The following is a 27,535-nucleotide window of genomic DNA, read 5'->3' as shown; positions in this document are numbered from 1 at the left end:
AAATCTACCACTTTTGACAGGACGGCGTGATGTGTGCTCTCGACCCCGTGACACGGCGCGTGGTGCAAGGCGCCATAGGAACCAGGCGATGTTGTGAACACAAGGCAACGGCGGCTATGGCAACGTAAGGGATGGTCCACAAGCAAACCAGGTAGCCTCCGGTCGTCCTCTAAACATGACACGTGTGCTTCAGAAAGTTTAAAGATATGCACAGGTCTCTGCAAAAAGCTCGAGCGGGAGCACAGAGGACGTGTGTTCGCTCTGCGGCGGCTTTTTTTTTGCTGCTCACTTCAAAATTTGTTATTTGAAGGGGCTGAAAAAAAGAGATACAGACAAATTCTAAACTGACAAAACAAACATGTATAATGCAAAACTGCTCCGGCTGAATGCATACATGTATTATCAGGATTCAGGATGATCTATAATAGTAATAATTAATGGGAAAAACTCAATTAACAAAAAAGGATCAAAGAGATAACATAAATGACCAGCTATTATCATCATTTCTGTTTTTCTGTGTTTTTCTCTACATGCCAAAATAAAGCCTCTTCAGCAAAATACATTTTTCATAACCAGGGTGGCGTAAAATGTCAAGTCAGCAAGGTTTTGGCAAGCTGCTTAATAATCGGTCTCCTGTGAGGGCGCCGCTGCCAGAACTGGGTTCGTGACCTCAGCTGCAGCCTCAGCTTGTTTCTTTTTTTTTTCATAAAGTTTCCATTGACCTTACCTGGGCCAAGACTTGAAGCCAAACCCCTGAGTGTGAACGGAAGCAGATATCAGCACTCGGTCTGCACAGTCCTCGATCGAGAAGAATACAGTACCTTGCATACCTGCAGGACCAAAGTCTTGCCTTGTCAGGAAGATGGCGTGGTCGTGGTACTCGGCGTGGTCGGGGTCGCGGCGCTGCTGCGTGTTGGCCCACCGGCACACCTGCTCCAGGCTGCGGGATGGGTTGCCACGCTCGATCAGGCTTATCGACTGCGGAAGCACAAGAAGCGGGGGGGGGGGGGGGGGGGGGGGTGAAGGAGTGAATAGAAGAAAAATTGATCACGTTATCAATTCCCTATTTAAAGGCCATCGCACTCATTGAGGTGAGAGACAGCGACGTCTCAGCAATTATGGATGCAGATAACTTTTAGATCGATTTCCCCTGGGACAATCACAAAGTGGAGAACATCTGATTGGCCAGAAGTAGACAAAAATCTATACATGGGAGTCAATTGATTGAGTTTAGGCTCCATTCGTCTTTTCCTGTCCACACGGACAGAGAATAAAACTGGGACAATTGACCATGTTTGTGTCTTTTACAGAAAAATTTGATTTGACACTTGGATGACACCACACGAGCAGCATGGAGACATTTTATCTTTAAGTGGTCGCACAGCAACTTCACAGTTGTGTTGGATTTGGCTGCAGCTCTGTTTACCGCTGAAACTCGTAAAGTGTTTTGTGGACTGAACCTCTTCACAGTGCTGGGTGAATATTCATTTTTGGGTGAACTCCGCTGTCATAGCAGGCAAAAGTGACTGGTGGAGTGTTTGTGTGTGTTCCTCAGAGTGTCACAGTTGATTTTCGACTGCAGAGAGATGCCATCCAAGTGGAAACGGTAAAAATGGAAAAAGCAAAGTTCAATCAGAATCATTTTTCCGGGGTTTTTCTTCTTTGTGTGCTGCGTTTAACTTCATCCGCTTCGTCAACAAGGCTGAGTGGAGGATGAAATGGTGCGGTCATTGACAACAACAACACTGCTCATGCACAATGTGTGAGGCAGGGGGTTAAATTGAATGAAAGGATCCGGGGGAACTGGCAAAACATTTATCTTTCTTCTCCCCAATGTGTGTGTGTGTGTGTGCGCCCTGCAAGAGCCGGGCCGGTGACACATTCAACATGTCTGAGCTCATCTAATTGGTGCTGTGCAAACACTAACACAATATCTCTGCTTTGGAAACCACACCGAAGAAGAGTACATGTAAAATACCCTCCAGTCTCCAGGCCGCACATGTGGAGAGATGAGTGTACGAGATGTTCAGTTTATCTGCATTACTACAGATGTTGCAGCTTTCAAACAACCAGGGTGATACAGGTACAATACTGTAGTGGGGGAAAATAACATAAATGCAATGATTTTTCTTACTTTGGTCAACAGCAAACTAGAAATACATGCAGTTAAACCACAGTAGGATATGATGCTGTTCTCATTATTTTGTCTTTATGTGTCTCCCGGCTGAAATGAAAGAAAAAAAAAAATCTCTTGTCCGTAATCTATTGTCAATATGAGTTATTGAAACAAGCAGAGTCTTCTTCTGAATATTCATTTATGGTAATACAACCAGGACTGAGCTACTTCAGTATGACTGTGCTCTGCATTATAAATGCATGATTACACTGAGATTATTACACGGTTTTTAAACATAAATTCACAGTATTTAACTTGCAGCAGCCTCGCCTGCAAAGTACTGTCTCTTTTTCAGCTTCTTACAGATTTTTTCTATATTTACAGTATTTATTTCAATTCACAGTGAGCCCTGCATTTATTCGTATTAATATTGTTATAATAGTAAATATAATAATAAATAAAAAACTACCGACAAAGGGACAATACTCCTTATTTTATTTAAAACATTTATTCATACAAAAATATGTCGTCAGTACAACAGAAGCAAACCCTGACCTGAACCTTACCTCTCCTTTACCTTTCCTCACTTTTCTTTGGTCAGACATTTCGGTTAGAATGAGAAAAATAAACAGTTTATTGTCAGTGAGTGAGTGAATGAGTGTGTTAGTAAATACAGAAAGTGGATCCATGTGTGAGTCGGTGACAGCATGAGATAGCGTGTGCGTCTTTGGAAGAATCAGACAAAGGTGCCACGTGAAGTCATTCAGTTTCTTGATGATTGCGCAGACTTGTTGATTCACTGACATTGCCTTGTTAGTCACCATCTTCCCTCTCTTGTTGCTTTGCATCTTCTCCCCAGTCTCTTTCTCGCCTCTCTCAGGATCAATGCAGGTTCTGAAAAGCGATGCAGTCAACCAAGGTATTAATTCAGGAGATCCATCTATACACGTGACATATCAAGCAAGAGACTTTTCATGAAAGTGAGGTGATGCAGAATATTGAAACACGTGATTTTCAGGAAGAGCGGCAACAACAGTATTAATAGAGTCAGAATTAATAGGGTCATCCATAATGTCTGTCCATTAGTCTAGTGACAGCCGAAGGGCAATTACCTCATTGCTTCCTCTGTTACTGTGTCTGAATCACGCTGTGTGGTAAAGTATCTTTAAACAAGCTCCTGCCTTTGAATAAAGCTGCTGCAGGAACACTGCAACATCTTCATGAAGTTGACACTGAAGGTTGAAATTATTGGAGGAGGAGAATACAATGAGCTCAAGCACAAAGGATGTTCCTTCCCACAGCAATGTCCTTTTTCCACATGTTCCTCATCCATCACTGGTTTGTCGGGGTCACTGTTCCCGTAAATTATTACAGAGAGAATCACAATAATAATTAGGAAATAGCACATTTTGAGTCTGGCATTATGAAAAATAAAATATAACAGTTCTTTCTATAAGACTCTATGAACAAAACACATTGATTAATAAGTTGTAAAGGTTTTTTTCTGTTTTTAATCTTCTGCATTGTTGAACTTTACTACAAATTTAGATGCAATTTGCAGAAGGGTTACAATCAAAGGTGGGGTTTCAGGAAGTGGGACAGTCAACTGCATGATGTGTGGTGTGGGAGACACCTTTTCAAAAGCACAGAGACAAAATGAGTCACTACCTCAATACATGAGTCCACCCAGTTGAATTGTTGTCCAGCAAACGCAGCAGTGGTGCTTTACTTTGAATGTAAACTGAAAGAAATACTGCTGACATGATGCAAATATGAGGCTTTTCAAAAACCCTCTGTGATAAAACTGGAAGAAAACCAAAGAGAAGCCACACAGTTGTAAATAAAGGGTAAACATACTTGGATAAGGTTGAATAAAAAGCTGTACTTACATCAGTCTGTGTGTTGCCCCGTCAAAGAAGGCCGAGCAGATAGAAGTGTGGATGGAGGCTCTTTGGCGACAAGGACACGAAGACGAGTGTGCTCCAAAGTCAAATTGAACAAAAAATAAAACGCATACTTCGTGTGGAAACTTTTTCCAGAAAATAAAACGGCCCTATATGGTAGTCGGTTCTTTTCTCTCACCTTCCCAAGATGCTCAGCTGTCAACAGTATTTACATTAAAGATTCACATATGCAGAATGAATCACTCCCTGAGCTGACGAACAGAGCACAGCAGGCTAGTTGGTTGCTGCTATGGACATTTGTTATCATGTCCTATTCAAGGCCATGATGGTATAATAAACGATGTACAATGTACCAAATATCCTCAGCTTCAAGGACGCTTGCACATGAATTTGCACAAACAGACACTAGCAGCGCCTGACCCCGCTCACCTGTCTGTAGCCGACCATTATCATGCGGACAAGGACCACGTTGATGTTGGTGCCCAGAGATTCATCGTGGTAAATTTCATCAACCTGAGGGGAAATGAAAAGAGTTTGTCACTGAGCTGAAGGTCGGGAGAGAACATGGAGGTTAATGGAAGTGGCTGAGAACATCTCAACATGTGCAGGCCAAAAGTAAAACCAAGCACTTTTCAAGCACCCGCTGCCCTGAGGGAAAACAATGCTCACAGACTGCAATTGGTCTCTGAAGTCTGTGGGGGGGAAAAACCCTGTTGTGAGCGTGAACTGTTACAAATCAATATTAGAGTTTATTATGGGCTCATTTCTAACTTCCTTTGCCGAGGCGTTGCAATAAAATACCCTTAATTATAATAAAGGAGTGAAATGGACAAACAAACGCTTCGTCTAGTGATGGAAATGAAATCAAAAGGTGAGAAATAAAAAAGTGAAGCTTGGTTTTCCAAGAAATCCTTCTGGTTGCGTATTGAAACTTGAAACTTGTGACTTGTTATAGGTTGACTCACGGTCCGTGAATAAATTAGGGCACAGAGAAAAGGAACAGGCGACTGATTTGCTTGAGTTCCCTCCACTGAGAGGCCAACTGTTTGGGGGTCAGTGATTTTTCTTGATTGAGGCTTTATGGAGACGATAAATGCTGATCTTAGAGCAGCCCTGATGTACAACCTCTTTATAAGTAACGCGGTTTCAGGTCGATTAATTCCTCTATATCTTGATATCAGCCGGGTTTACCTCAAATCTGCTGAAACTAGTAGGAAAGATTTGTTTGAGTTTTTTTGTTTTCACATCTCTTAAAACAATCTTGGAATAATGATGAAATATATTCTTAAGACATTGGCAACCGTCCAGGGAAACCAGTGTTAGTTATACAATGGCAGCAAAGCCTGACCCAGAAATGCGTTAACTGCCGTTTGGCTTTATAATAATGCTGTGGTATGTAAATGCTAAATTCCCGGGCCGAGCCAGGATCCCACTCAAATCCCAAAGTTCAATTTCCACTTGGGTGTTGATTTATTTTCACCAAATCGTGGCTGCAAGTAAAAGTTCAGAGGAAAATAAAGGGTGGATATTTATTTTTCCATAAATCAGTAAGTCATGTAGTTGGGACATACTGGTTATGGATTGTAATTAACAAAGTGCCAAACAAACTCTCGACCGGAACACAATGGAGTCATTTAGCCTCACAAAGCACACTCACATTTCTCCATGTGACTTCTGAACCGGTTACTGAGAGGAAACCAGTGTTACAGCTGCTGACCACCATAACGGACAAACTCATATAATTCAAGCTTGGAAAACATTTGAATCAAACCCCTCTGTATTATTCATGGACTTCATAATTTGTTCGATGTCTGATGTTGCTTCACTGCAATATCACGGGCTTTATGTTCAGCTTTCCATACCCCTGCTGATGCCATTTTACACGAGTCCCTTGTAATTGTTTTTCTTCCTTTCTGTTGAACAAGCATGTTTCAGGAGGCTGCAGGTAATTTGGTTTCTTCCTCTTTTCATGGTGCGGCACATCCCACAAGGCTCAGAACTTGGTTTAATGATATTCACTTATTCTATTTTGTGGTCAACCCTGTCATGCTGAAGATATGTGTCGTCATATGAGCTTAATTAATAATCTTTCTCTGATACATTACATGTCATGTATTTTATCCAAAGCGACTTACATCTTTAGAACATTCAGCATTTATGAGGGGCCATTTAGGGGTTCAGTATCTTGCCAAGGACACTTAGGCATGCAATGGGATTCGAACCAGCAACCTTCTGACTGCAGAGCACCCACTCTATCCCCTTATCTTTCATTGCTAAGCAAACTCTTATTAGCCATATAAATTGGTGGGCACGCTTTACTAATGTCTCAGAAAACGAAATCTAGAGTGGATAAGTCACTAAATCCATTTAGCTCAGGCTAAAGTTGTGATGGGTTTTGTGATGCACTACTTCTACCACATGTTTAAGTCCTTGTATGTGTATTTGAAAGGTGCAGTGGAAATAAAATGCTGTTGGTGCTTGGTCAGTTCTTTAGAGCACCGCTCAGCCTGTCGATAACACGCAACACTGATCCAGCAAAGGTCATCGATTAATTGGTGTCGCTGGACAAATCACAAGAGCCCCGAGGTGAAGTCCCACGTTTTCATTAATACTACAGCAGAGTGGAACAGCTGGGATGTTGTTTCTGTTCATAAGCTTTAATCTCTACAGCTGCCGATGAGAAGAAGTATGCTAATAGTTGAGCTAGGGATTTATCACCACGACAATATGGACAGAAGGGAAACTAATACGGACACAGGTACCTGCAAAATCACAGGGAAGTGCAGTCGTCCATGTGTCCGAGGTTATGAACTAACACAGAGCTGATGGGACCATCATTATCGAGACTGCTCAACTTTCTTTATCCTTTTTTCATCACATTGTAATGACTCTGCTTGTTGTTTTCTGGATTTGAGAGATGGCGTGGCTGCAGATGGGAATACAAATTCAGGCTCATAAAAAAGGCTTTGCATGTGGCAAACAGAATAACAGCTTCGGCGAAACAGCTACGGAGTGTGTGTCAGTGAGCTTTCTTCGCGTAAGGAAGTTATGACCGTGCAGAACAAAAGCTCCGTCACTGAAGAGCGGCTAACCTTGGCCTGAGTCCAAATTTGCACTGGGACGAAGGGTTACACCCACGGCGTTTAAGCAAATATTCCATTCACAGAAGCCTAGTCAGGTCAATAAGTGGCGTAAAGAACACTCGAGTGACCCTGAATTCACGATCTCACATTCCTCCCCTGGTCTTTTCTGACCTATTTACAGGTTGGAAACTGAAACAGAGAAGCTGTTGGAAAAATGAGGTCACAGGGGTCACATATTGTTTCTCACATCTGTAATGAAGCTTCAAGAAAACTTTTTCTAGTGAGTCCTGCACTGGGACGGGGTCGGCCCCCGCGTATACAGGGATGATTACAAAGCCAGGAGAAGCACACAGAGAGCTGGACTCAGGTTGTTGTGGCTGCAAATGGGAGAAGCAGCTGTGGGCCACAGTCACTATAGGTGTCACTGGCTTTTGTACGGCGTCGAATCGATGTGGACAAAACCTGGTGCGTGCTCAAACAACACAGCCATTGTGTGGCCAGGCACCTCGGCCGTCACCTTGGCTCTGCGCAGACAGGATGTCCAGTAATCAATCCCTCGGGGGGGAGTTTCTCCAGGTGGTACTACACATTCTGCAGCCACGGAGCCGGGATTCAGGGGATTTAAGTTGGCAGAGCTCTTTCAGACACAGCGAGCCAGTGGCTTACAAACGTAACTAAAGGGTTTGTTTTGTTTGAGTGGCACCTTGCTCCCGGGAAGTGGCACGTTTCTCTCATCGGATTGGACTCAGTTGGAGGGAGGCGGTATGGATTTCACTGTGTGTTTCAGTCGATTCCATCTCACCTCCTCGTATTCCCAGCGAGTGACGTGCAATACTCCTGAGTGCCTGTAGCAGAGAGCACTGGAGGACAATTACACTCTCACAGCCACTTCACGGTAGAATAAATAATTTGCCAGGATCATTAATAATCAGGCACTCCTCCCTGCCAAAGACATTTGGGGACAGAATGTGAATATTAAATCTAATTAAATAAACACATCATTCCATGAAAGCAGAGCTTGGCAGCGCGAGCGGACTTCTGGCACTGGGTTTCCATGACTGCCCCGCACAGCTCCCAGTCAACTTTCTAATTGGTGTAGCGCAGCTAATCAGACCACCATGCAGGGTCCAAATGGTAACTGTTACAGAGTGAAACCAGCACCCTGTGAAAATCTGACTTGGGGGGGATTTGGGCCCAGTAAGTAGATTAGGGTGGTAGGAGCTGGTGGAACCCGTAATGAATGAGCTGAGAGTTTCTTTTTTCTTATTTTTTCTACCCCCACCTCCTCACTGGTAATCCACAAACAGCTAGAGAGAGGGAGGGAGGGAGGGAGAGGGAGAGGGAGAGGGAGAGGGAGAGGGAGAGGAAGAGGGAGAGAGAGAGAGAGAGAGAGAGAGAGAGAGAGAGAGTGGCGATGTCTGATGTCAGAGAGGACAAGGAGGTGAAGAATATCTCTAATAAAGATGCGATTGCAGAATTTGGCAGCAGCTCCGTGTCAAGAAAGGATATTTCCTACATACTAATAACATCTGTTTGTCTGTATGAGGAAGAAATATCCTGCAAACCTTTCATCTTATTGACAGTAAACTTGCCATGTGTATTCTTAACGGTTAAGGGAAGTGCAGTGTCAAATTTGGAGCGATTTGGACAAGGGCTAGAGTCGATATTTAAAAAAAAATTGTCATTTTGATTATCTCACCATATCAGACTGTCACAGACATTCGTGGGTCTCGCAGGTGCTGATCTGTGTCCTGGCAACCGCATTCATAGAAATACTCTTCCAAGTAAAAGCACAATGTTGGTTTTGTTGCTGCCATGCTTCACGCTGAGCCGAAGTACAGAGCTTTTACTTTGAAAAGTTGTGAACTTGGGTCTGAGGATGGTGTTGATTATGTTAACGAACCTCTGAAATATACGACATTTAAATCAATTAAACTTAAATTAAAACCACTCGTGTGAAAAGTAAAAGTTCTGTTTAATTTTTGGGAGAAAATAGGGAGCCGGGGGGGGTTGTGGATTATTCAAACAGGTCTTTATGACAATCATCATTGAATAAAACAATCTTTCGATGTTTTCATGTTGAACATCTGTACAAACAAAGTGGTGAGAGCTGACTTACTATGTTCATGAGCGTGAGAACATAATTCTGCACGTGCTCCTTGCCGTGGAAGCGCACCACCGAGTCGTCCACAGCCAGCAGCACCTCGATGTTGTAGTCGTCTTTCTTCGCGTGCCTCCTCTTGCGCTCGGTCTCGGACAACTTCTGCTCCACGAGATCCAGAGAGGCGGGGAGGTCCGCGATCCCGAAATCCGCCACTGCGAGGATAAGTCAGCACATAAACAAGTCAGCGCACAAGACTGGGGGAATCGGAAGCATGTGTATTTCTTCTCTTATTTCAGCTCCCGTGAAGTGATTTACTGTGCGTCAGTGTCAAACCCGACATAAAACAACTGTCTGCAGGTCTCAGAGTGAGCAGGTGGGATCCTTCGGGGGTTCTGACAGGGCTGCGGCCTGTGGATATTTTCTAAGTCGCTCGATCTCGAGTCAAAGCGCTCCCCTCGGACTCATAAATCACTGGCCTGGAGAGTGAGAGGTGTATTTCCTCATGCTCCAGGTACGGCCAAACTATACACTGTGTGCATTCAGAGATTCAGTCCCAACTGGGTCACACTGATTCCAAAAAACATGCAGCTTTTGCAGGAGTGATATTTATGCACAGCCTCTCATCCCTCCATGGTTTTGTTTGTCAGAGATTAAACACTTGTGTGAATTTGTAATTTTACTGATTCAGGCCACGACACAGAAAACAGATTTAGCTCAAACAGTAGTGTGCAGTGAACACAGCACTACAGAGCCACAGGCACTCAGAGCTGCACAATAATAATAAGGTTTTCTGTTGCATTAATAATCCAAAACAAACACACAAACCCACATGTGCTATCCTTCGCTGGAGGTTATAATGCTCTCACATGTCATTTACGCAGCATGAGCACAGTACACATGTCTGAAATTGTTTCATGCGTCAAGATATCAACCGCATGTCGCCGCAAGCAATCACATATCATGAATCTAGTGCAATTTGAACCTAATTTCACATTTGAGACATCGCTGCTTCAAATACAAATGGACAAATTAGAGTTAATCTTATGCAAACCAGAAAATCCAATTAGCGAGATATCTTCAGAGTTACAGAGAAGAACGTTTGGAACAAAGGATAAATAACATTGGATGCATTGTTTTGAAAACATAATAAGTGTCTCCGGGTAAATCTACTGAGAAATGATTTTGAACATGAGTGAATTGAGATAAATTCATGCAAAGACCTGTGTAGTTCTAGTGGTCTGTTTGCGAAGCTTTGTAATTAAAAGCATGGATACCGAATCAACATGAGAGTGACGGAGCATGACATATTATTTAATTTGGAGTGAAGAGCAACGGCACATAGAGAAGAGGTTAATGCTTCCCTCTGTGAATCACGTCTTATTAGAGAGACACAGTAACAGTAATGGAAAAAGGTGAAAATGGCGCAAAAAAAACCATCAGGCAGCTGCATCACTTTAAACAAGAATGTATCCTGTTGAAGATAAAAATTGAACGTAATGGGCGGTTGGGAGAAAAGGAACATGGAGCGAGGCTAAAAGGATGTGAATGAGTCAGTTAATTAAAATTTTGTATTATGAGCTCGAAGGGCTGCGGAGGAAAATGAAAAGAGACGTTTCCCCTTTTCGGGCTGAGGTGAAGAAAAAAAATACATCTTCCGCCAGATGCTCAAGCTATTGTTGCGGCGAAGGAAGGCGTAGAAGAGGAATTCACGATGGCGTTGTGAAGGAAAGGTCGACCCCCCCCCCCCAAACGTTCTCTCTCTCTCTCTCTCTCCCTCACGATGACCCCTCCCTCCCTCCGCGTCCCGAGCCGAGCAGTACCACCAGAGCCGAGCATTCCTCGCTTCACCAGGTGGTTTAGTGAGCACTACTTCGCAGAGAGACGATGGGAGTCTTTAAAACTTGCAGAATTAAAGGGGCGCTCTCCGAACGCTGCAGGGTTAAGTGACTGCGCTGGTGTGGACTGGTTTCCATTATGTATCAAAGTCAGTGTTTGTGTTTCAACTTCATTGTCAAAATGTGCAGTTGTGCGTCAAACCAGATGTGCAAGCAAAAAGTGTTTTGTAGGAAACATAATGATGAAGATTAAAGACATGGCAGACTATAATAAAAACATATATTAATAGTATCTGTTAAGATTAATATGTGCAACTTCTAATGGAATTACTGTTATTTTAATCAATGCCATGCCGAGCATAGACTGTATATAAAGATGGACGACATGGCATCCCCGCAAAAGTGAAGTTAAGGAGCCTCGATCGCCTCCTAGTGGCTGGCTGCAGTGTAGGTCATAAACCCCGCCTCCTCAATGTTAATGGCCATGGACTAAGTTAAAAGTTTGAATAATTTTTCTGAATAAAAACCTCCATCTTTGTAGTTATAGTTCTCATCACACTGATGTTTGGTCAAGCGGGTTTTTTTCCAATAACTTTGGTTTTAATTAGTTTTTTATTTGATGCAATAAAATGAAGGTGAACATCATGATTGACAGCTGAGACCGACTCCTGATTGGTCGAGCACATCCATCGTCAGGACCCCTGTGACACAGCTCCATCCCCCGATCGCTACTGTGGAGACTCTGGCTCCATAGATATTGCAAGATGGCAGAGTTTGGATAAGGGATATCTTTGCTTCATTTCTGGAAAGTCTAAGTCAGTTTATACAGTATCACTCTGACCTTTCAATAAAGCATGAGTTATTTAAAGTGCTGAAAAGTAAAGAAGAAATAAAGGCGAGGTTTGTTATTACATGGGATTATTAATACATGGTCATGTTTGGAAACACTTAATCACACATGCACTCGTACACAAGCTCAAGTGAAAACACACACAAACCCACACAGTGCTTTTTGTTTCCACAGACGTCACGCTCCCTCTCCGGGCCTACCTTCGTTGTGGAGGTCCTCCCTCCGCTGGCCCGACTCCTGCTTGATGGCCGACCTGCGGTAGACCACGTGGACACGCCCCTTCACTTCCACATCCTGCTGGCCCTTCTCGAGGGGCTCGATGAAAAACTCCCCATTATCAGTCCGGATCAGACCTGCCTGGAAAAAAAATAGGCCTTCACATTAGTGCACCCCTCCTCCTTCAAAAAGGACGGTAATTCCACTGGAGCCAGTAATTATAGCGTGCCGGATCAATTGGAGGATTTAGAGCAGGGCTGAATATGGGAAATGACGCAGGTAGATGCAATTTGGGGCCCTTCAAGCCCCTCACCGAATTTTATTGAGTGTCACAATGATTTCAGCCCGGACGAGATGATGAGTCGCAATGTCTCAATTCAGCCGCAAGTTCTCATGGGCTTTGTGCGGCTCTGGTAAAGCTCTCGTGGCGGATCCTCTCAGCTGTGATTCGTCTGCGATGTTTTTCAAAGCCCGTATTGAAGTTTTACAGTTAACATTCTGATGAAGTGACTTTATCTCTGACACGTCTCAGGATCCTGAGACTCAACTACCCACTGAGAGCAGCTGTCCTCAGGCTGTTTTCAAACAAAGGACAGAAGGCCTCAGTGAGACAGACTGGAAATACTGGGAAATTGTGTTTCCCCATCAACATGTTGATGCACCACGCTGCAGCTAATCTTTGTTATCATTCATTTCCATGGCACAACAACAATAGCAGCACAACACAAATTTTGAACTATATTAGATCTGGGGGATGTGGCCCAAAATGTCTCATCCATTCATCTGTTATCTCCACCACCGCCTCTTCTGAGAGGCATGGGGGGCACTGGAGCCAATCCCAGCGGATATTGGGAAAGGGACAGGTCTCCAGCGAATCACAGGATCAACAGACAGAGGCATACAACCACTCACACTAACACTTACACTTACGGTCTGTGGGGACACCCAGGCCGGGTCGCTGGTCCCTCGCAGGACTGACATATAGAGACAAACACCCAACCACGCTCGCAACAAACAGCAGACAGTCGAAGTTAACATATGGAGGATTCAGAAAGCTGGAAACATGACTTCTGATAAATCACAATACGGTTAATCTCAAATTCTTGCTGACAAGTCGGAAATATGAACTTAAAATATATGCCGGTATTTAAAGCTTGTTCCCAAGGAGCCTAAGCGGCAATAAAAGGCGCATGAAACTTCCCCCTCCATGATATATTATTGCTTATGTAAGTGGTGGTGGTGTCTAAAGCTAGATATCATAGGCTGTGCGTAACCATTGGAGCGGTCTACTCTACAATCCACTTCTGTTAGACCCTAGCCTGGAGTGTGTGTGTGCAGTATAAGATAATGTGGAAAGCTTCTGCCAGCACTGTATGTGTTATTCTTTGTTGGGAAACACAACCATTAAAACGTAAGCTGCACGTCTCTAGGCTGCAGGAAGGAACCACAAATAAAGGCCTCATGGTTTTCACATCTTTTCCTAATCAGGACACTTGTGCAGAAGAGGTTATGTTTCCATCACCGTCTGTTTGTTTGTTTGTTTGTTTCCAGGCAAGATTACATAAGTACAGCGGAAGGGATTACCTCAAAAACTCGATGGAAAGATGCCGAACGGCTCAGGGAAAAAAACAATAAAATGTTGGTGTGGATCCGGGGGGCAGATCCACAATTTATTTTATCACTTTTGTAAACAATGCGAGATAGGGGCGTATTTTGGCCTTTCCGTTATTTTCTCAGGGAATAATGCTTGGATCTAGATACAATCCAGATCTAGTGAATTTAGAAGAGGTTTCATAAGGGCACTGTTTGGCCTGGGCTGGGGTATGCAATCTAGAATGTTTGCTTGTAAGCAAGACTATGCAAAAACAACTGAAAGGATTCCCTATGCATGTTGGTTGAAGGATGGGACATGGACAGAGAAAGGAGAATCCATTACAATTCCCTGAGGATAGATGCAGGAACTTCTTTATCTCTTTCTTTACAATTGAGACAGTGTTTGATTTTTCAATATTTCTATGTTGAGTGTGTGCGATTTGGTGCAATTTTGATTGAATTTAAAGGGGACTGTTTGGCCGTGGATCTACTGAGTGCCATTCTAATAAACAAAAAAGCTTTAGGGCATGAATATGAACAAACTTTCAAACCCGTCCAGGCAGTGTTGTGCCGTCACGTTTCCTGTGACACTGTGACAGGCTACTGAGGTGATAATTAAGTGTGAGTGTAACAGGGAGAACAAATAACCGAGATGACGCAGAACCATTTCATTTTGTGTTGCTACCTTGTCTCAATTAATATCAATCTGAATACGCAGCACAGGGCACAAATCACATTTCCCAGATTCCTACTCCTCACTGAGAGAAAAAAAAATCATTTCACTCATGAAGAAGGCACACGGACAAGACTTTGGCTTGAATGTCTGTATTCATGACTCCGAAATGAACTTGATATACAGCCCGGCAAATAGAGCTCCATCCAAACAGCTCCAGAGCCGTGAACTTAAGGGCGAGCATATGACAGTGAGGGCAACGAGGAGAGAAAGAATCTGTCCAGCCTCGGACCAGGAAATGCCAAGTAAGACATGCTAGAATACTTCCTCTGTGGTCTCTTATTTCAGCGGTGGGTGGAAAGTGAAGCCGGGTGTGTGAGGGGAGAGCGCGGCAGCATCTGGAAAGGCCTTTCAAATGCTAACATGTGTACAATGCACGGTAAAGCCTGGCCGAGGGGGAGGAGACGCAAGGTTATTGGATTCTCCAAGATTATGGGTTAACTACTGCATTATTTAATGGTTGCATCGCCATGACATTACATTCAGATCATTTAAACATCAATACCTGCATCGAGAGCATTGCCTCATTCTCTGAATTTGCAGCATCTCAAAAATGTGTGGGTTTGTTTCTTCTTTCTTTATCGCATCGCTGTGAAATTAACATCTTCAGGGTTTTAGACTCTTGGTCTGAATACATAAGCAAATCCACAACCTCAACTTGGGTCCAAGGATCATTCACAAACGGTTTATTACCAATTTTTGGCATTGTTGTGTTGAACGATTCATTAGCCAATTTAAAAAAGACAAACACAACAACCACAATATGATCACCGAAGAGTTTTTTTTAGCCCTGAATAGTGTTTGCAGTGCGCTCTGTCATGCAGCGTTTATGTAGCCTGAGAGCCAAAACCAAGGGAAGCAAAAAAATATCCCCCTGCAGGGCTGTTGAGGATGACACACACAAACACATCTATATTTGAAGCTTGTTAAAAAAGCGTGGCTTTAATGTCAACACCTCAGACGGAAACACCTCACTCAAGAAATATCAGGATGGACTATCTCGAGATTTGGTCAATGCGGGTTTTTAATTGGCTCCGGCTCTGATCGGCAGTGATGGAAACATGACACCCATGTTGAACGTGCTAATTTGGCAACACAGCGAGGTGTCAGACCGCTCAGCTGTGACACAGGGAAAAACACAGGGGGGCAAACTCCTCCAATGACGACGGGAATGGAGTCAATCTCCTCTTTTAGCAAGTTAACGGGCAACTTGGGGTTCAGCATGTTGCCTCAGGACGCTTCGGAATGCAGAGGGAAGGACTTGGGGATTGAACCACCGACCTACTTGTTAATGGACGACCCGATCTATAGCTCCTAAGCCACAGCTGCCCTGAATAGCATACGGAATAATATTTTCTGTTTTGCACCAAGCCAAATTACTGCACTCAAACCAGGAAGAACACAAGCACCTCGCTGTGCCACAATCATGGTCCTATCATTAACTCAAGAGCTTTTGTCATTTGATGAATCACGGCCGGTCAGTCAAGAGAGTCTATTTAGAGAGATTCTGGTCAGTAACTGTCGACCTGAGTTTTAAGGATACAGAGCTGGGATTTTGAAGAATGATTGAAGATGTTGCCTCGTCCCTATTGGGGATTAACCTCTGAGTTTGAGTGGTGCTCACAGCGGGGATCGCCCTCAGCCTTGTAGCGCTCAAGGGAGGGTAAATTAAAAAAGGCACTGAGGTGGAGGCAGCTAGGCAGAATCACTTCCACCGTGCACACACACACACAAACAAGAAAAAAAAGGCAAATATAGCTCACACCTAAACTCACCAGTGCACTAAATTCCACACTTTGGTATGAACAACTTTGAAGGTGGATATTTACTGTATGTATTTTCAGGGCGACTTCTCTCTGCTATGTAAACCAGCAGCTGGAATCTGTCCCTTAAACACTGAGGCGGAGAACAACTGAGGCGAGAGGTGCACGGCGAAATCACCACGCTGCTGAACCGTGTCTAGTTTAAAGGAATAGCTTAAAATAAAATAAAACATTGAAAATTGATACCAGCATCAGAAATGTCTCAGACACGGCAGGATGTGTCAGGTCGGGGGTTGGAGAGCACGAGAGTCTATGATAAGATACCACATCTCTGAAAGTGCTTCCAGGAGTTAAAGAAGGACTTGTAAAGTATATAAAAGACTTAAGATTCAGGGATGACACGGGCATACACTTGTTAATTAGTTAGTGTATTTTCCATAATACTGTCTGGCAGTCGAATAACAACTAGAATCGCTATATTCTAAACAACCCTATAGAACCCTGACACTTCCTAAATATACTACAGCTGTGTCTCAATTCAGGGGTAACATCCTTCAGAGGCACGAGGCCCCCGTAGGATGCAGTCTCTGTGGGCGGTGTAGCCCGTGAAAGGCCATGGTGAGACAGTCTGATCTGCAGAGAAGCCATTTCTTCTTAGGTTTGGGCTGAGACAGATCCACACGTTGGAATGGAAGGACGCATTTATCAACAGTCCAGTCGCGTCGCTGTGACGCAATCGATCTCGGGACGCAGCCTCCGATGGACGCAGCCCCATGCATTGAGACACGGCTCCCAGCTGCGTGCTTAACTTTCTTATTTTTGACTGGGGTGCAGTTCTAAAAAGGGAACACGGAGCACTGGTCGGAACCACTCGCAGCTGCTCCTTAAGCCCCGCCTGCGCTGTAGTGGGATGAGGGAGTCGAAATATAACAAGCAAAATTCTGTTGCAGCTGAGAAATGTTTGGAGAGACATGAGTGAGAAAATCAGTGAAAAGAATGTGTTGTAAATAGAGACAGACAAAGACAATAATGTCACAACATACCACTGACACATGGTGGTCTTCCAACCCCCCCCCCCTCCACACTGTCAACGTGACCTGGCGGAGACATCTCCACAGCTACATGACGGACAAACAATTCTAAAAATGGAACAAGCCCTCGAGCTGCAACGTGCAGGGAGATCAAAGTCCAGCCGTGGTTCCAGGAGCTTAACCGGTAATTTGCAGAAGATTGTTTAGAAACATGTAATTTCGTTCCCCGTTCATGCTCTCTGTTGATCCGCAAACGAGAGACAGAGTAAAACAGGGTCGTCCACCGTCACCCAATGGGATCGCAGTGTGCACTCTCGATCAAGGTCACACGTGCTTCTGTGCAACGTCAGAAGACACAAGATTCCATCGAGCTCTTTATCAGAATAAAAAATAAATTAAACTCCTGACGCACAAACTCACAGGCGGCACCTGACATATGATGTGGTGTCTGATAAGAGCTTTGTTGGTGCGAACCAGGGAAGATCAATGGGCCGGCGAGCGAATCATGGCTCAGCAGCGACGCGGGTTTGAAATAATCGTATGAGACAGGTTGTGGGAGCGTGGGGATTACGACTTGATTCCTTTTTATCAGCTTTCACGTCTCACTGTGCTGTTCCACAAAGGGCAGGCATAGCTGGTGATCAAGATGAGGATTACCGAGAGAGAACTGGGCTCACTCATCTGCTTGGGACTTTAAAAAAAAGAGCCGTTAATTAAAGCAGACGGATATGATGCTGCTTTTAATGACTAATTGGTTTTACATGAAAGCAACTGTGTTTAAACGAAGATTTAATGTTGTTTCTATTACTATAATTACTATTGGTATAATCAATAGCAGAGGTAGGAGCTGGCACTGAGGGCTCCTTCACACCGACCTTGTTTGGTTCTGACCTTCTGATTTTTTTCGGTTTAGTCCGATCAGGTGTGAAAGGTTCCTCGGACAAAGGAGAGGAGCTAAAGGACCAAATTTTATCTGAACAGGAGGGTTTGGTCCAAAATAACTGAAAGTAACTTTCAGGGAACATTATTCTCTTTTCAGGGGAGCAGAGGTCATGTTAGTTCCCCTGTTATTTAAAGCATGAGTAGCTGTATCAACAGGTGGTTGTAAAGGACCTGATAGAAGTAAGTAGTGGTAGAAGTAGCAGTATTACACAAAGACATAGCCTAATAGTAGTAATGGGTGAAGACGTAGTAGTGGAAGAGGCAGATGTGGAAGCAGCTATATTGGTATATTATATTATTACTATGCAATGTGTAAAATGTCTTTCACATTCATATAGTCCAAGTTTAAACGGTTTAATTGGTTTAAATGTGTATCCCAGTGTGTGTGTGTCTGAATGAACCAGACGTACTGTAGCTGCTGAAAGTTAAGTATTAGCCCGGGAGGATATAAATCACATTATTGGCCGAGACGTTGGGCTTCCACTGATGGAGCTCTTAATTTAGTGACTCCCCCTCCGTGCCAGCAGAGCACTGGAATATGGAGGTTACTGGACCGGGACCAGGACCCTGTACAGAATCCCTGCAAACATTCATGAATAGAACAATTTATTCAAGCGTTTTCCATCTCCAGTGAATGGAAAACTGAAACCCCCCCCTCCCCTCTAACCCCCCCCAACCATAAAGTAAGGCAGTAGATTGACTGACTGTTGCTAGGTGGCTCTCGCTCTATTTAAGCGATGGACACAGAAATAGCGCACTTCAGTCCGAGGCTATCTAGCGCTCGTGTTTCCATCACACATGAAATTCAATCAGGCCCTGTCATCTGCGCTGATCCCCGACACATGAGCAGCGCCGGGGTAATCATAGCCATCAGTCAGCGCTCCGCAACAATAGTGCACGCTCGTCTGCAGCTGTAGCCATGGAGGGGGGGAGGGGGCGGCAGTCACAGGAGTCAGGGAGGAAACATGACACGAGCTGACGCTAACAAGTGGCTCAATCAAACACAAATTACACTACCACTAGGAAAACACTCAGAGGGATGTGACACCCGTGCTGCACTGTGTAATGCGTTGTTGAGCTTTTAAAAGCTGAATTTTACTGATGGAGGAAATGATGAGACCATTATAACTAACCCTAACCCTCCATTATTGTTGTTATGGGGATAACAAGGCCACTGTGAAATGAGATTTCATGAGCATGATGCAGATATTAATATCAAAGCGGCAATGTCTCTAGAAAAAAATGGTGTAAATTTGATGTCATGCTGTGACCTTGACCTTTATCAGATTTGAAATAAAAGGTCCTGAGCCTAACCCGAACAAATTTCAAAATTGGATAACTAAACTGTTGGATTCATCGCTGTGTCGGACTGAAAGACAGACAAACAAACAACAATTAAAGGTCCAGTGTGTAAGATTTGGGTGAAAGGGATCAATCTATGATGTTTTCACTCGTGTGTTTAATCTGAATTGTAGGAATTGTTGTTTTCTTTACTCTAGAATGAGCCTTTATATTTAAAAACTTTATATTTACATTGAAGCATGACCTCTCTACGGAGGCCGCCATGTTTTTTTTACAGTAGCCCAAACGGGACAAACTAAACATCTTTTGAGTTTTGTCAGGTTTGAAGTGTGAGGGGTATTCAGCTGCAACATGCGACTTCACCACTAGATGTCACTAAATCGTACACACTGAACCTTTAAAACATAACTGGCCGCGACCACGTAGCACGGGTATAACGGAACTGGGGTCAAGGGCTCTTTTAGAAACATCAAACCATTTTAGATTCACTTTTCACAAGATCCATTCTCAACCTGGCAGCCTGCTTACAGGTCAGATGTGCCCAAAAGATATCTGCATAATTGGAGGAAGCATGTTTTATCTGTCGTGAGCTTTGAATGCACATCCAGGCTCATGGCAGGAGACCAAGCTAATATAACCGGTTACTGGTGATGGCATGGCTCGCTGTTTGTGAATTATCTCTGAAAGAACAGACCCTCTGCAGAGGACACACAGAAAGGGAACGTGTGCACATGCGTTTTTTAGAGCCATACAGGATTTGGCATTTATGGTTGCCGACCAGAATATGTGATAACAATGTGATTTTTCTAAATTCAAGTTCAATATATTTGCTTGTGTTAGTTTATTTCCTCTTTGTTTAAAGCCATTTAAAGTAAAGTCCGCACTTAAACTATGTAAAATATCAAGGCTACATTAGTCCTATACCTTAGGAATCATTGGGATTTTTTTTTTAAATATGTTAATTGTCCGATGTATTGGTATCGGCATCGACCCCAAACAGTCCACATCGATGGGCTGTAGTGTTCTTCAAGGATTGGAAATGACCTATGCAACTGTGATCTGCTGCAATGCTCCAGTTTTCCATGAGCGACTCTATCAACCGTAGCTTTGAAGACGTGAAGCTGGTGGTTTGTAAAGAAACACAGAACACGTTAATGGCAGAGATGCAACCCGTATGCGTCAGCCTCCGCACATGATTCACTTTCTTATTCTCTTCAAACGCAACGCTTTCATCAGCCGTTATCTCCTCCGTGTTCTTCCACATCAAACAGGCACTTCAGACAAAATAATATTCCTACGAGCCATCGGCGCACCTTCACATGCTTCCCACACAGCCCTGCAGGTTAGGACAGGTCCGTGTTTATGTTGGCTTTGATGCAAGGAAATGCATAGACGAGATTTCTAAGAGTGTGTGGCCTTTAAAGAAGGAGTTCACCCAAATCAAAAGAAACTCAAATTCATCTTTCCCTCATTGACTGGTTCTGTAGTTGTTCCGCCTTGTCTCGGGCCTCTGCAACCACCCCTGCAGTTCAACAGAGGTAAATTCAGTGTTGTTTGTGATGAATAAAGCACTGACATGTTTTACTTGAACAAGGTCAACATACGCAATATGTCCAATTAACAGTGAGGGACGAGGCTGTTCGGGCTTCACGTGGGATTCATGTAGTTGTTCCAGATGAAGTGATCGGTCATTGATCCACTCACTCATTTAGTCAATATTGTCTGTGCCTCTTTGGTTAGCTACAAATTAGAGCGGTGGACAAACCCAGCATGACGCGGGGCTCTCCTGAGCAGAGGGAAGCATTTTTATGGCGGACATTCACAGATTTGTATCTACTTTCACTGTGGCCTGCAGTGACACATTAGCATTTTCTTTCATGAAACACTGGATTCAACTTATGAACTTAACAGTATTATATTGTATTCTAAATATTTTTGACTTAATTTTTTTAGACTAATATGACAGCTGGCCCCAAATATGGCAACCAAAATGACAGTTTTCCACTCAAAGAGGAAAGAGCAAGTACTTAAACTAGGAGAGTGAAAAAGAAAAGGTCCAACTTCTTTTCTTAATAATACGGAAATGCCTTCAAATTAAATTAAATACACAAGGAACCTTCACATCACAATATCATTCAGGTTGAATAATAAACCGGCACTGACTCTAACATGAACCATTCAGTCACAAGTGGTTCTCATTTCAATAAAGATGAAACAACCCATTGACTGTGTTGGTGTTCAGCAGCAACGCACACAGAAAAGTTCACCTCATGTCTGAAATGTGGAGTATCAGAATAAAAAATTTTTGGCCTCGCTCCTCTTAACACAGATTTTGTAAGACCAACATTGCTTTTCACAGAAGCCAACATTTAAAAGTATTTTGTGTTGAAGACTGCCATCTTTTGTGCGCTTAAGGTCTGGATCCTGCTTGTGGGTGAATACAGCTTTGTGTTGCTCAAGGGGAATGATCAATTAACCTGCGCTTAAAACCACACAAAGCCTTTTAAACTACAAGTCCCATTCAGCCATTCACCCACTGATGAAACAGACATTTTGGACAACTTTTAGCTTTTGTCACAAGGCCACCATAACATTCTGATCGGAGGCGATGGGAATCGAGCCACTGACTCACTGATTAGTGAACAACCCGCTCTTCCTCCAGTTACCTTGCAGCGACGACGAAAACAATACATCTGCATCGTTTCTTTGGGATTTCTCAAACTGCTGATGCAACACAAAGAGCTTCACTGTACTAACAAACACACCAAGAAGCGGAGAGATGATATCAGGGGCTTGTAGAGATTCTTTATAAAGAATGTGAAGGATTCATAGCTCTCTGTGAATGTGTGTGTTTATGTCTCATTTGAAGGCTTCAGGAGCTCAGAGGGAGTACGGCGCAGCCTCCCTTTCGTCAACCTGCCAATTCGCATGTCACAAGCGTGTTTGAAATACTTCCCCCTAGTTAGCCCGACTGCAAACATCCATTAGTGGCTCAACTTGTCTCCCACCGCTCTACTGCTGCATCACGCCGCGATGGAGTCTCAGAGGCAGCGATGACACCGAACGACTGCGTTAGAGCCGAGTGATGAAATGACTGATGGTAGAGGGAGGAGGTTGAACACCCTTTGAAATGGTTTTACCCTAATAAACCGAGTGATAACTAACAGTAATAACACTCTAAAGTGATTCCCACAATGTGTCTTTTTATAATCAAACACGTCTGTAGCTTTGAAAGATGGGCTTTAGAAGGATTGCTGATATTGAAAATGTTTTTTTTAATCCAGTTGTTGTCCATTCATATGCTCACATGTTCCTAACCTTCAATTTCAGATCAGATTCATGGTTGGTGAAGTACTAGAATTTGGCAAGCTCCAAGAAAGACCCAGTCTCTTGTGAAAGTTTCACCTGATGATGAGCAACGCACAAAAGCCAAGTGAACTGACAACACCACTGTTAGTTCACATTTGATCCGTTGTGGCTACTGATATATATATACTTTTACCAGCATCGGAAATATCTAATATACAGCGGAAAATGCCGGGTCAGGCACGGGTGAGTACTTGAGTACATGTACCAATACCTCGTCTTTAAAGTATACTAGTTTCACTATGGGATCAGTACTCAGTATTGGCCGATACGCAAAGTCTGAGGGGAAGGATGGTATCGCAACATCTCTAGTTGTAGCTAAATAATGTGAATTCTTGAAAGATGCTAACTAACATTTTGATATCAACAATGGTTGAAATGACCGTGTATATTGTGACGGAGATCACTCAAGGTGATGAATCCCAACTCTACAGCGCTGATCAGCTCTCCAGAGAACTTTGGCATCCTGCAGCGTTTTTGTATTGTTTTGTTTTTTGTTCTCGTCAATGTTGTGAGACGCTGCAGCTAACAGAAGCTACTGAGAGAAAACCTCACAGGCTAGCTGCTGGTGAACACAGAGGTGCAGCTATACCGGCTAAATGGTCAGTTGTTTATCACGGGGTTTAAGGACAAAAAAAACAACAGGGTCTAAATTTAAATACATTCAACAGGTGGCCAGAAACATAACTCCAAATGTCACATGATCATCATGAATGTGTGCTATCAATATTCTGTTTATAGCTTGTTGCATTGCCACAAGAGGGCAATAAGTAAGTTCAACTGAAATCCACGTCTGTCCTCAGCCAATGATTGATTGTTAAACAAAGAGGTATGGATTCCAATTCGTTTTTGCTGAATTTCTGACTCTACTGTTTCTACCTTCATCAGTTAGACATTGCTATGTTTGCGTGGAGTCATTAGCTGCCTGGAAAACATCAGAATATCACGAGCCGGACGCCCCGGATGTGTCTGCTAGAGTGTAAACAAATGTTTTTTGTTTATTGGCAGAAATATGTGTGTGCGTGTGGAGGATGTGAAGCACACAGATGGATAGCACAGAACTCATGCTGCAAGACAGGTTTAACTTTTTAATGTTTTGTGAAGACTGGTGACATTTAGAATCCACGTTAACTGACCTGGAAACAGCCTCCGATTAAAGGACCCGACTACAAACTGACCCATCACTCAATACTACACAGGGTTGATTGTTTGATGCGTGAACTGTGGATTACAGATGGAGAGTGGTTGAGATGGTTGCATGTGTGTCTTTGGATGTACATGGAAACTTAGGTCAGAAAGCACATGGATATGATGCAAGCCAATCCACTACACCCCCACATTCTGTCTGGCAATGGGCCAAAGACAGATAAAGCATCTTTCCTCCTTCCATATCTCTCTCCATTGGTGTCAAGAGGTCATTGGGGACTTACCAGTCCGTCACAGTTGCTGATGGCCACCGTAGCCTCCGGCATATCACTCACATCCCCAGTGAAAACACAGTTCCTGTGGATACGTTCCTTGGCCTTTTCCTCATAGTCCTCCTGCCATTCCACGAAAGCTCCCGGGGCCACCAGCCTCCTGTTGGCCCTCAGGCGGAGGTGCAGCTCCTTCCCAAACACAGTGACATTGAAAAACAAGTGCTGAGTCGAGGAGGAGGAGGAGGTGACCGAGGGCGTCTCGGGGGCACCACGGGCCACCCTCCTCTTGCTGCCGGGGTCTGAGGCGCCGGCGGCAGCAGCACCAGCAGCACCAGCAGCGGAACCACCATCACCTTTACTTCCACTTCCAGCTGAGACCACGTGAGAGATGTACCGGCCGTGGGAGTCTGTGCTGAAGGGCACGATGAGACCGTATTCACTTAACTTCCCAGAGAGTTGTTCTGGTTGGAGAGATAGTGTCAAGTGAGAATCACATTCACAGATCCATGGCAAGCAATGAAAAGAAAAAAAAAAACTATAAAGTCAAGTAATGAATATGAATAATCAAAGACTTAAAGAAGAGAACTGAACTTCATTTTTGAAATATATAAAAAGGAATCCTCTCTTTATAAAACTTTAGTCGGTATAAAAAAGTTATCCAATAGCTCAACACATTGAATTGGAATTGCTCCTTCACAACAAAAGGGCTGTCAAACTCTCTACTTTGAACTAGCAATAAGAAATAGGTCATCTTTTTTTTTTCTTCGAAAAAATCATTATTCAACCACATTCAGGCTTCACATTGTATCAGCCGGAGCACAGCTTTAAAAAAAAAGATGAAAATAAGCAGCCAACCTACCATCAGTTTCTGCAGCGAAAATATGTTCCAAAAATAGTTGAGTGAGTGAAAAGCGCAAGAATAAATACATCCAATCCATAGCGAGGGCTGCAGAGTGAGAGCTGCCACTTCAGCGCTGACTTTTCCTGTCTGTTGTAAACTTTGAGCAGAGGAGGAGAAAAAGGAAACACACACACACACACACACACACACACACACACACACACACACACACACAGACACACACACACTGAGTAGAAAGTGCAGGATAGAAAAGTCCTCAGAGTTCAACTGCAGCGACGCGCATTTCTGTGCGTTTCCCTCCAGACGCCAAACTGACGGATCTATTCACAAGTTGCTTCCAGCCTTCACGGCCTGTGCTGCTGAACTACATAGACCAAGACTGCCCCATCCATTTAGGGAGCAGAGAGTGGGGGGAGATATCTGAGCGCTGATGACGACAACTCCCCCGGTACAAAAGCCGGGACGGTTTGGAGAGGGAGCCCAGTTTTCTTCCGCCTCTTCTTCTTCTTCTTCTTGTCCTCCTCCTCCTCCTGCTCCTTCCTCTACTTTTCCGTCCACTTCTTTGAGAGCAACTTAACGCACGTCCACGCAGAGGAGGGGAAAAGTCAGAGGGCTTCAGATAAAGGGAGCAGAGACAGAGTGTCCCGCTGGTGAAACATCTGCCGTCCAGTCGTGCGCCATTACGCACCAGTGGTTCGGCTGCGGGACTTCACAAAACGTGCAGCTCAACTTGAAGCCACTGGCCGCCAACAGTGGGAGCTCCTTCTCCCGTCGAGACGACCACGTATTAAAACCAAGAGTTTCTCATTTTCAACAAATAAAAGTGGTTGTGTCGTGATTTCCTGCAGCAACAACAAAAAAGTCCCATATTCAGTCCAATAATCAGTTTTTCTTTCAAAGGCAAGGTTTTAAACTTCGACACTTGTCCATAAACATACAAATAATAACAATAGTATAATAATAATTTCACTTACACGGCTACAAAGTGGGTTACACATGGGACTAAAACCACACAGAACAAAAATAAGACATGATAACATAGAAGACAATGTTATAAACAACATCACTTAAATGTAGGCATTTAAAGGCTTCCCTATAAAATTATAATGAATAATAACAATAATAAACTTTATTTATGCCGCACAAAAGACAGTGAACAAGACAAAAAATCAAAACAAAAGTACAGTTGTGCAATTTGGGGTACTTCACTTATAATTTATTAAAATAAGCAAAAAAAGTCATGTTTAATCAAGAAGGGCTGTCTGGTGGAAATACGTTCTGGGTTTCTTCTACCAGTATGACAAAAGAATTGAGGTTGACAAATAACTTGGATAAAATTAGGAATGTTTTTCCGGGTGAAGTGGTTTTTTAAAAAGGGAATCAAAAGATGGCTCTGACTCCGCCTGCCTCATTTCCTCTGGCTGGTAAATCCAGAGCTCTAGGGTCCTGACTGCAAAGACTCTGTGTCCCTTTAAACATAATTTTTAAGGAAGGATTTAAAGGAAAATCCAAATGAAACCGACAACTGTTAATTTCTTGGTACGTGGAATCGACTCTCTGGACACTTCAGATCCCAATCGTTGTCCACTTGAACACAACAGGTCATTTTTGATTCTACTTTTTCGTTTCTGGACCAAAACAGTGATACAACGTCCCAGTTTTTCCGACGTCACAACAATCAATGATTCTGTTTTCTGTCCTTTTAGTGCGGACAGGAGGACAGGGACCAAGTATCCAAGTATTTTCCTTCCTTGAAAAAGTTAGCCTACCCTTTAAATCTAGAGCCAGATTAAATCTTTGCAAAGTTTAAATTAAGAGCAAATGTGCCTTTAAAAACTGAAACCATCGTTGGTTGCAGGGATTAAATCAGATTACGTGTCTCTTGACTAGAATCCTGGTCTAAACACCACCCGTGGCATTATCCCATTTAACGACCTGTGTCTCACGTTTTTCATAATCTGGCCTAATCCTGCAGATGTCACTGTGAGCATATGTTCCATTCGGAGAAAGGGGACAAACCCAACACCGTCATTACAGACTTAGAAGGTGTGAAAACCTCGTACAGTGGATGTCATCAGAACCATGACAGCCTGTTAAAACTTTGGGTGACTGCTCTAGAGACGGGGATTTCTTCTTTTTTCGTTTTGGCCCCCAGCTCACCCTGCCACAGTCCCAGACTTAGTCAGACATGACCACGCAGTAACTGAACCAACAACTCTGGAATCCTTTCTCTCGGAGGAAGAGGAGTGGGGGTTGGGTTGGAATGAGTTTTGACTTTCAGGTACTTCTCGGATAAAAAAGGTGTCTAGACTGGACCTTCTCTTCCTGCCACAGTTCCTGGACTTTGTCTGGACGAGCCCCCCCCCCCACCCCTCCCTCGCTCCTCCATGCAGGGCCTACACTCTCACTCTGGGGTT

The 27,535-nt window shown here is 43.6% G+C and overlaps 1 protein-coding gene across 1 annotated transcript in view; it reads right to left on the bottom strand.

The window, feature by feature from the left end:
* LOC133931733 (A disintegrin and metalloproteinase with thrombospondin motifs 3) overlaps window positions 1-25,649 on the bottom strand; it is a 42,199-nt gene extending 16,550 nt beyond the window's left edge. The window contains exons 1-6 of the mRNA XM_062378670.1: window positions 25,116-25,649; window positions 24,269-24,717; window positions 12,093-12,249; window positions 9,223-9,419; window positions 4,450-4,533; window positions 822-978 (exon numbers count right to left, since the gene is read on the bottom strand). Coding sequence (XP_062234654.1) covers window positions 822-978; window positions 4,450-4,533; window positions 9,223-9,419; window positions 12,093-12,249; window positions 24,269-24,717; window positions 25,116-25,194 — 1,123 coding nt within the window. The 5' untranslated portion in view covers window positions 25,195-25,649. The remainder of the gene's footprint in view (window positions 1-821; window positions 979-4,449; window positions 4,534-9,222; window positions 9,420-12,092; window positions 12,250-24,268; window positions 24,718-25,115) is intronic.
* Between the last annotated feature and the right edge of the window lie 1,886 nt (window positions 25,650-27,535).

The sequence above is a fragment of the Platichthys flesus genome, chromosome 20 (assembly GCF_949316205.1).
Source record: "Platichthys flesus chromosome 20, fPlaFle2.1, whole genome shotgun sequence".
NCBI classification, from domain to species: domain Eukaryota; kingdom Metazoa; phylum Chordata; class Actinopteri; order Pleuronectiformes; family Pleuronectidae; genus Platichthys; species Platichthys flesus.
Note: the sequence above shows the minus strand (reverse complement) of the source record. Positions and strands in the feature narration are given on the sequence as shown.